The 10,507-nt window shown below is 50.6% G+C and overlaps 1 protein-coding gene across 6 annotated transcripts in view; it reads right to left on the bottom strand.

Moving 5' to 3' along the window:
- Positions 1-6,907: 6,907 nt before the first annotated feature.
- LOC100122721 (histone-lysine N-methyltransferase PRDM16) overlaps positions 6,908-10,507 on the bottom strand; it is an 80,329-nt gene continuing 76,729 nt past the window's right edge. For 5 of the 6 annotated variants that reach the window (XM_031923235.1, XM_031923234.1, XM_008214351.4 and 2 more), the window contains 2 exons: positions 9,975-10,131; positions 6,908-9,889 (listed from right to left, as the gene is read on the bottom strand). In XM_031923235.1, the coding sequence (XP_031779095.1) occupies positions 7,679-9,889; positions 9,975-10,131 (2,368 nt within the window). In that variant the 3' untranslated portion in view covers positions 6,908-7,678. The remainder of the gene's footprint in view (positions 9,890-9,974; positions 10,132-10,507) is intronic. The other variant, XM_008214350.3, reaches the window with a different exon arrangement.

Genomic DNA, 10,507 nt, shown 5'->3' with positions numbered 1-10,507 from the left:
CTTTCATAAGCGCGATCGGCTTATTAATCATTGTATCGACGAGGAAGAAGGAGATAGGCCGGCTGCACGCATTTTTGTCCGAGCGCGTGCCGCCTCGATTTCTATCGGGCGGACGTGAAAAACGGAACAGTTGCGCATCGACGAGGCTTCTGCGATAACATTTTCTTTAATCAGCGTCTTCTGCCTGCGCGATCAAGGTGGCGATGATGAGCAGAACTTGCACTGCTCGAAGTGGTACAAAAAGCGCATCAGCGTTTTGCGGCTATCTACTAAACTGTTATACGAACTAACCGCATCAACAGAATGCGCAGCCTACTCATAATCGCAGCGAGTGTTTACGACTCGTGTGTCCCCGCGAGAAATTACGAGGAATCTCTAGATCTCGGCGTGCAACAGTCCGAGCTTTTTCCGTATCGGATGACGGAACTCCTCCGGAACAGCAGCAGCGGCGCACGTGTGTCTGCAGCGATAGGCGAGCGAGAGGGTAACGATCGATATCGCGAGGCACGCGAAAATGTCAAGGGATCGCGTATCGGCCGTGTTCTCTCCTCTCTCCAACACACGGACACACGGTCGTATTCGCGAGAGAGAGAGAAAGAGAGACTAGTGCGGGCGTAGGATACCACGGGTGGAGCGAGTCAGACAGAGGATACATTTAGAAAGGATTAGAGCAGGAAAGGCGCGCATGCATTAGGAGCGAGCTCTAGAGAGAAGGAGAGCCGTTTCCAGTCGGAGCAAAAAGACGCGCGCGGGAGTATAGAGCTCCATGGTGCATATGCGCTGCGGAGGACCACGGCTGCACTACACTGCTGCAGCACACGGGTGACGAAAAAACGTATGTGCCTTACATAAACTGGCGCGACCACGCCCAGTTCAGCAGCTCTCGGCCGTTCGTCTTTCTATACTTATACGAGAGGGAGCGAGAGAGAGCAAGAGATGTCTAGGTGTTCTCTGCATAGAGAGCTGCGAGACCGCTAGCTTTATACCACTTAGAGGGTGAGCCAGAAGTAGAGTTGCTTTTATCGCTGCTGCTTCGCCGGATGAATAGTAATGGAGCTTCTTTGGCTGTCTTTTCTTGTCGCGGCTGATACTTCTTTTTTTACGCAATGTTCGTTTAACTGCTACACGTGTTAATTCAATTTGATTGCTCAGAGCCGTGATTGATTTATTGAATGGTACGTAAGTGGGGTGTATGCTCTCCATTTTTCGAAATTGAAGTTTTATGTAGATAACGGTCCGGGTTAAAAATTACGGATTGATAAGCTGAATTAAGTGCGATTTCGATTAGCGACCATACTCGAGGTCACCCGAGGACACTTTCTAACTCGTCCGTAAGCTTTATCATTTTATTTACTGAAACCGATTCTGCGCTACGAATGTTTACTTTTTCACGACCGAGAGGTAAGGTTTAGCTGCTGTTCCCATTTTGGAAAAGTGTGGTGATGTATGTGTGGACCGTGGTACCACTGTGGAACAAAGCAGTTTTGGAGTTTAGTCTTTCCCCACCACTCGAACTGTTTCCGGCCAGTGGCGACAGGTGGCGTATTCGCGATTTTCCTTTTCCCTAATAATATTCGTACGATCGTTCCGCAAACCTATGCAACCTATACCAAAAGCGCATGTTCGAACGATCGTTTAGAGCTGCAAAAACCTCCATCGCATAGTATGCGAGTATCAAAACTGGCTCATAGAGCGACCGTAAATAATAAAAATAAAATCGAGATTTGCATACCCGATGAAAAATCCCTAAAAAGCCGATCGACCTGAAGTCAATCACCTTGATGCACTCGATCGGCAACCGGCTAATTGCTCCCCACCCAAACCAACAAAAAAAAACCGGCAATCCCTGAAAAAAAAGCGATAGCCGCACTGATGCAACTCCGGTCGAACCCAGCGCCCATCGTAGCCTCTCAAGGCCCGATTACCCAAAATAAGCCTCACTCGCGCTCTTGCGCACAGAATCCTGTAAAAGTCGCGGCTTTTCGCGCTCGCGCGATTACGAAGGTGTGGTCGAATAAGTGTATTCGCGCGGGGCATCGCGTGGTGCTGCTGCAGTAGTACGTATGTATGCGCAGCGCCTATATACACCGGAACGAAAGTCGCCGCGCTCGCGCGTACAAAATCCTTGAAATGCCGCCTCTCTCGGCTCAGCTCCGCAGCAGCAGCAGCGGCGGCAGAAGGAAAGAGAAAAGAAATTACGGACTCGCGAACCACTCCCGAAGCGGCAGTGCGTGCTTTGGGAGCACGTATATACAGAGAGCGAGAGAGTCCTATCCGTGCAATGATCTTTGTAGCTTATACAGCGCGTACGAATGTGTGCGCGTCTGGCTATAGGTATTGCATCGTTAGATCGCGAGATAGGATCACGGCGCCGCGTTAAAGGGCCTGTTCAGCTGCGCTATAACTTTTTTTCCACCGCTGCCGCCGCCGCCGCCGCTGTGTAGTAGCTCTCGCGGACTAATGAAAAGTGCGCGCGGCTGGCTAGTAATGAAACCGATAGTTTATGGGGTCAAGTAGAACCCGATCGCTGATTACAAGCCTGATTACGGGAGGGATTGTGCGAAGCGGCGGAGGAATTCGTATTATATGGTTTTGTTGCCGGTCTCGCTCTTTCTCACTCACTCTCTCTCTCTCTCTCTCTCTCTCTCTCTCTCTCTCTCTCTCTCTCTCTCTCTCTCTCTTGCGCGCGCGGCGCAAGGCTCCCGTTACGGCGAGCTGCAGCGAAACAATTATTTCTCATTACACGTTCTGAAAGAGCGTTTATGCTGTGTTTAGGTGAAACTGAGCACGCCGCGATCGGTTCCAGGCCCCTCGAGAGGGAGATGAGCGCCGGTTCGAGCTGCGCAGTGGGTCAGGTGCGCGTGATCGCTGTATGGATTTTTAATTTAATTTCGACGACGATATCGCAGGGGTCTGATTATCCTTTTGTAAATTGAAAGTGCGAGTTTGCAACAAAAACACACGTATACATATTCCAATTAAGAGCTTACGGAACCCGACGCTTTCGACTGCAGGCTGTGTGTGTGTATGTAAAATTTTTAATGGCCCGTAATCCGCCGGCATAAAACACATGTCGATTCACCACACATTTCTTGTAAAACGGTATTTCGTCGTCGATGACTCGGACGTTTCTGTATTGCAGCCGCAGCTGATTGACCGCAATGCCGCTCACTCGCCGCAAAAAAAACTCAATATACACGCATGTAGTTCGTCGGCGTATGATATAAAGCTCCGGCGCCATTGTGTATTCGTGTGCAGGGGGGGGGGGGATCAGGAAAAAATTGTGTGTACGAGATTGCATTGCTCAATGAAGAAATCTCCCGGGGATTCTTTTTATTCGGGATGGGGAACGCGAGCGCAGACACTGACATTCGAAATATTTTCAATTTTTTCGGCGCCGCGCGCTTAAAACGGTCTTGCGGTTCTTAAGCACGTAATAAAACGCGAGTGTATACACATTCCTACGAGAGCGCGCAGCGCCAAATTTCAAGACTCACTTTCAGCAACTCGAAGCAAATTACCATCCTCGCGATTCTGCGGTCAGGTGTGTAGCCCCTCTGAGCTGGTGAAAAAAAGAAACCGCTCTTTTATTACGAGTTTCATCCGCTTCGGTGCAGGTATACACGGAGTAAAATTTACATGGCCGCGGAGCGGAAAAGTCGCTGCGGAGAGAAAATGGTAGCACTCGCCGGTTTAGCGAATTCATAAGGCTCGCGAGAGAGGCGAGAACTTCCTCATTGAGGAGTTTTATTGCGGCGTTCTCCGCGGAGTTCCGCAAGCTACTGGTGTATAAGAAGACACGCGCCTAACGACGACAAAACGGGACGAGCATCGTTGCGCTACTGCCTACTCCTGCTTACGTGGGAAAGAGCGCGCATTGTTCCTCATCGTAATAATAATAAAAAGAGCTATGCTTATCTCCCACTATTATTCATAAACGCCGGCAATTTTGGCGTCGCATTTTTTTCACGCCTCGTTTCACTGCAGCGCGCCTCGGATGAGCGGCGCGGTAAACGAAAGTTTCCGCGAGTGCGCGCTTTGTTTTGATAAGCCCGCGTGCGGACCGCATATGCATGTACCCAGAGAGTATAGGTATATAGGCGAGGCGGGTGTAAGGCAATCTAGGGAGGCGAATTCACTTTCGAAAGGCTGATGGCGTTTTTAGTGAGTCGATGTATCGCGAGTCAAGGAAGCGTCACGACGACGCAAAGGCGGCAGATCCGAGCGAGATTAGAACGAGTCTCCGACGCGCTGCAGTCAGCTCTCTGGGTATAGTATATAGTGTATACGTAGAAGAGAAGGGAGAAAAGTCTATGAAAAGAGATTAGTGGGTGTGTTGGCGCGAGCCGGCCGAGTGGTTGTGCGCGACCATGCGTTGAAATGAAAGGAGACGCGACTAGGCGAGTGCCCGGCTCGTGTAAAAAACGCCCCAGCAAGCTCGGTTTCTCTCGCGCGCGCTCTCCATGTGTTATCCGAGTAATATATATATATATATATATATATATATATATATATATATATATATATATCGCGCGCGCGCGTGTGTGTGTGTGTACAGCGCGCAGCCGGTGAGTCCAGTCAACTTTATGCTAATTTTCATGCCACGACGCTACGCCGTACTCTATCCGCGGTTGCGGCAAACGACGAGCACTGCAGTCTGCTATAGTATACTGACCACCCTGCGGAGCAACGCTCGATGCGGGAATTAATAAGCCTTCTGCGGAAAAGGAAAAATTTGAGATCCTTATGGCGGAGCAGTTTCCTGCTCGTCTCTTGCCGAAGCAGCCATTCACTTTTCCTAATCTTATCCCCTTTTTTCAGCGTAGAACCGCGCGCTCTCCTATTTCACCGTCGCTTTTCCTCCTACTCGCGCGAGCGCGTTTTATATATACAACGGCGCGACTGGTCGTTTGAATTTCCAGCGCAGCGCGCGGCTCTTCGACAGGTGCTTTCGATTTTCTCCGCCAACGACGGCGACGATCTATCATCTTACCGACAGAATAAGAGCGCTACCGCTCTGCAATATCCTCGTCGATTCGCTCCTGCGCCCGCTCGAAACGTGCGCGTATACGAATTGATTTTTAGTCGATATCTCGGTGTAACGGCCAAAAATCGATTCGGCGAGAGAGCGTTTCGATAATTTGCCACTAAGTAGCTTTCAACGAATCATCGATTCGAAAAAGGCAAAAGCTGTCCCCACTTTGCTAATTAATTAACGACGGATCGTTGCGCGCTCGTATAACATGCTTGAAAAATTTGCGTCGTGCGATAAGAGCGAGAAGGAAAAAATGCCTAAAAGCGAAGGCGTCTCTCGGCGAGTATCGCTCTCCGCAAAGATTGATTTTTTCCACTTTCTAAATGGCGCGAGAGAGGCGGACGCGCGATTTCCCGAACGCGCGCGCTGGAATTTCGTGATTAGCTCGCCGGCGTTTTTTGTCAACGTTACCGTTGGCAATAATGTTCGTTCGCGCGTTGAATATTGCCTCATCGAGAGTCGATCTCGGGCGCGAGCGGCACAAGCGCGCAAGTCAGGATAGACGCTCTTTTGTTAACTATCGCCCCGCCGCGGTCGATTCTTTAAATTCCTGAGTGTACGCCAAGTTTATGTTGCGCGTTTCTTGCGGGGCCTGGCCTCTAGACTGCGTTATGTGTTATACATGCAAACGAGGAGTGCGGACTGATTACGCACTTCAACGCGGGCTGAATTGTGTGAGAGCTTTGGAGATTCTGTGCGCTATCTCCTCCGTAGCTTGATAGGGTTTGCATGGAAACATTAGATTCGCGTATGTATATTGGGAACAATGCGGTGGTTATGTAAAACTAAATCGAGGAATTTGAGATAGCTAATGTGTGTTGAGTCATTTGAAAGACTTACGTAAGATTGTGCGTGCTGATGAAAATTCGGCGATTTTTCGAGGACCGATGAACTTTGGTTTTGTGCGGGGTGCAGAGTTGCGGTGCTTGCGCTTGATTCGAATGTGGCGCTTGCGTGTGCCGGAACCGATGCTAGGAGTCATCTGACGGTTGTGAACGGTACTCTGGAATTCCATCGGTGCAGCCGTGCAGGTAGCGATGTTACCGACGTTTCTAAAACGTGAACAAATTATTTGTTTGCTATGCATTTGTATTGAACGTCGATATTATATCATGCTTGTAGTAGCATTTACATAAAAATAATAAGAATAACAAATGAAAATGTCCATGCGAATGTTCGCGTAGATTTTGATTTACGTAGCAACCTGACTTATCGACCGACATTTGGACAAGCAGATATTTACTTGAGCCCAAGATGGCATATTTATAAAAGTTCAAGAAAATTAAATTTCATTATAAATGCAATTCGAAAAAAAACAGACGCTTACAAAAATGTAAAACAAAAGTGTACAAAAAAAAAAAATAATAAAACCAAATGAACGAAGCGATGTGTGACTAACGAATAATTTGGGATTCACTTAAGGAAAGAATATATCCATGTAATTTTTAATAGCAATTAATGTATTATGGAGGTTTCTATACAATATTTATAATTATATTTACTATGTAATTGTTATAACTGTAATTACGCTTACGTAAACCGTAAGAATATATCTATCGCCTACGGAAAAAGAGATAAAGAGCTATTTAGAGAACATGTACATACTTGTAGAATTTTATGTAAAAACGTGTGCAATCTCACTTATCACTTTTAGCAAAAGGATGTAAACGAAAGAAAAACCGTTAAAATTAATCGAGCATAAAAATTGTATAATTCTTAATTCTCGAATTTCTTAGCGTGTCCTATAGTTACACATAATAATCTTGGTGCTTATTGTTCTCGTCAAATGCAACTATTACATAGTTGAATTACAATAGAGTCGCACCGAACAATTGCAAGATGATTAAAGTGACATTTTTTCTTACTCATTACTAAAATTTCTACGCATTATTTTTATTTTCCTTCAAATAATATTCACATTTTTTTCTCTCTATATATTTATATGCTGTATTTCATAATGATCATTAAAAATTACGTGGACTTTTTACAAACGTCATTATATATCGCTTAAAGTAGAGATTTGTACATTCCGCTGTCGTTGATTATTAATCGCAGATAATTACATCCTTTCTCGTTAATCCTCGCTACACCTCTATAATCCATCCAATGCTTTGGCTTTATACTTGACTAAGTTAATTTCGAACAACAATTCGTTCAGCCAATGCAATCAACCCCATCCGTCACTCATCGCATCGTATTCACCACCACACCGAGAGTACATGTCACTCTCGCGAATAACAAAATAACTTAGTCACTAATCAGGAACGAATCTTAATTTTTTTTTCTCTAATCAACAACGAATCGCCTCTGCAAGTAATAACGGACACAGTTAACATTAAATATAATAAATAATACTCGAAAAACCGACCGTTCCTCTCATCCACCTTGTGTTTATAATAATAATAAGTCATCTTTACACACAGAGTTAAGGCGCCAACTTGAATTTAACGTGAATTTAACGCGTCGAGTATCCAAATCACGTTCCTTGCTTCGTCTCTTTCTGAAGAGCTCATCTGCCTTGCGCAGAACGTCCACAAAACACGATCGAATCTATCTATAAAATACGTTCATAGAGTCAAAAGCGAATAGTCTCGCTCAGCGCCTTAGCTCGGGAAGCCACGAATACGGCCAGGCTCGTCGCGACTATGTCGAGATCTCGATGACCGGCTCGGCGGTGTTATTATTCAGTAGCTCCCGTTTGCCGCTGAGCTTGAGATCGAACTGCGGAGGTGACGACTCCTTGGGATCGATGGGCGACAGCCCGTCGGCCGGCGTGACTCTGCCCTCGCTGTCCTCGTCGTCGTCGTACTTTCTCTTTCCCAGCACAACAGTATCCATAAGGTCGTGTGCCTCATGAACCTCGCGAAGTCGACTCGGCAGGTAGGCCGGGTGATGGGGCGGCAGACCATAGGACGTATCGCCGCCGTACGTTACCTTACCCATGAACGAGCGGATCTCATCGAAGTAGGTGGAAGTTTCCTCACGCTCGTTCTCGTTGCTGCTATCGGCCGAGTCAGCGACGGAGACGACACCGCTGCCGTCGTCGGCCTCGTGCTTCTTGAGATGTCGGTCGAGGTTCGTCTGTTGACCGAAGCAGCGCTCGCACATGGGACACTTGAAGGGCCGTTGCTTGTCGTGGATGTTGCGCACGTGACGCTGCAGATTGCTGGAGATGCTGAAACTGCGCTCGCAGTACTTGCACTTGTAGGGCTGCTCGCCGGTGTGAGTGCGCAGGTGCCGCGTCAGGTTGGCCGATCTGGGGAAGTTCTTGCCGCAGAACTTGCAGGAGTAGCGGTCCTTGATCTTGCCGTGAGCGTGACCGGCAAACGGCCCCTGCTGATGGGGAGCCATCACGGATTCCGGGAAGGACTTGACTCCAGGAAAGCCAGCAGCGGACGGACGGGCCAGCACGTCGTAGCCTCCGGAGGGTCTGGGTGCGCCGAGTCCGTTCATGAGCGGCCCGAAGAAGGGCATGCGTCCGGGTCCGAACGAGGGCATGGGGAGAAGACGGTGCTCGGCTGGGTTGTTGCCGGGGAAGTTAGGGAACGGATTAGTCGGGTTGCGGTACATCGACTCGAGGAAGAGCGGGTGGATGGGTCTAGGATAGGCCATGTGCGGTGGCGTGCGCTCCGCCTGTTGCGGACTCTCGGATGGCGGTACCTGCAGGCTGCTGCTCCTCATCACGGGGCTGGACAGGCTCTCCTTGCTCTCGGAGGGCGGTCGCTCGGACCGCTCGCGTTCGCGTTCACGTTCGCGTTCGCGTTCACGTTCGCGTTCTCGCTGTTCGCTGCTCTTGACTCTGCTAGAAGGTCGCGACTGCGGGGTAGTAACCAAGTCCTCAGGAACCGTCTGCACCGGTGAGAACTCTGGTCGTCGCTTCTCGGGAACTGGCTCGGGCTCCGTTTGCTCGCTGCGAGTCTCGAGCTCCGGCTCAGGATTGCTGCTGGGCTCCGGCTCCTGAGTCCTTCTGCGCTTGGTCTTGACGCTTAGGTCGAGGGGCTGCTCGGATCCAGAGCTACCCTGCTCCTGCTGCTCCTCAGCGTCCTCTGAATCGTGTCGGCGCTTGTTACTCTGCTGCTGCTGTTGCGGCTTGGGGCTGGACGGCTCCTCAGGCTCGGATTGCGTGGCCGCCGGTGGCGGGCGAGCCGGCGAGGGCCTGAGACTGGAGGTGGCCTCCTCGGCCGCGGAGGGCGAGACCTTGCTGGCGGCGTGCATTTGCTGCTGGGCAGTCGACTCCATCGGAGGCAGGGCCGCTCGCGGCGGCGAGAACCTCTCCTGCCTGGGGCTCTCCGGGCGCTGTTGCTGCGACTGTTGTTGCTGCTGCTCCAGTGACTCCTCGGCGTGATTCTTGGTCGGAAAGACCAGCGGCAGTCCGAGGAGGTTTCCGGCGCCCCGGAAGAATGAGGCCGAGTAGTGGCTGATGAGGCTCGGCGGGTAGAAGCTTAGCGGCTGGCGCGGGTATAGGAAGGGGTTGGGCTGCGGCTGGGGCTGCGGCATGTTGACAGCTTGGCCGGACTGGGGCGGCGCGTTCGGGTCACAGAATCGCTTGTGCTTGGTTAGCGAGGTGACGGTGCTGAACTGGGCGCTGCACTTGGGGCAGGTGATCTGCATGCGGCATTTGGCGTGCATGCGCTTGTGCCGACAGAGGTTGGAGAACTGGGTGTAGGCCTTGAAGCAGACTTCGCACTGGAAGGGCTTGACGCTGCTGTGGATGTGGGTGTGCTGCTTGAGTCCGGAGCTGGTGGCGAAGGTTTTGCCACACTCGGTGCAGGCGTGACTGCGGGCTCCAACGTGGTGGGCCCGGATGTGCCGCTGAAGGTTCGATGGATCCGTGAAAACCTGCGGGTCGTCCGGCTATTAGCGAAAATTTGATTAGGTGGGGCTCACGGGAGAGACTGGGGTCAGACGGGCCGTGCCGCACTGGATCTCTGATACCTACCTTGGGGCAGTTCTCGCAGGGGTACTTGCGCACGTCTCCGTGAACCAGAGCCCGGTGTCGGACGAGCAGAGGCCGCCAGGCGTAACCGCTGGGACAGCTCGAGCAGCAGTGCTCGCGGGCCGGGTACCGGTGGCAGACGACCAGGTGGTTGTTGAGCCTGTAACAGAGAGAGAGAGCGGAGAGAGGGGGATTAGCTGACTGCCGAGTGAATCGATCGCTCGCGCGAGCGCGTGAAAGCCATTATCGCGCTGCTGAGATAGTATAGTGGGTGGTGGCCGACGACGACGACAACGACGACGACGGGACGAGCAGCGAGCACGCGATCGCGCACGCTGCCGTGCGGAGGCCTATGAGTTATGGGCTGGAGAAGCTCCGTCGTCCCGAAAATGCGAGGCTCGCCAGCCGTTTTAACGACGATCATCGCTTAACAACAGGTGAATCTTTCGATGCCGCTCACGCGATCGCTTCAAGTGGCCATCCGGCCACTTTTCTTTTCTTCCTTCTTTTATCGTCCTTGTACGAGATTTATTTGA

Source organism: Nasonia vitripennis, chromosome 2 (genome assembly GCF_009193385.2).
Source record: "Nasonia vitripennis strain AsymCx chromosome 2, Nvit_psr_1.1, whole genome shotgun sequence".
Classification (NCBI taxonomy): Eukaryota; Metazoa; Arthropoda; class Insecta; order Hymenoptera; family Pteromalidae; genus Nasonia; species Nasonia vitripennis.
The sequence above is the reverse complement of the archived record's forward strand: the minus strand, read 5'-3'. Positions and strand labels throughout refer to the sequence as shown.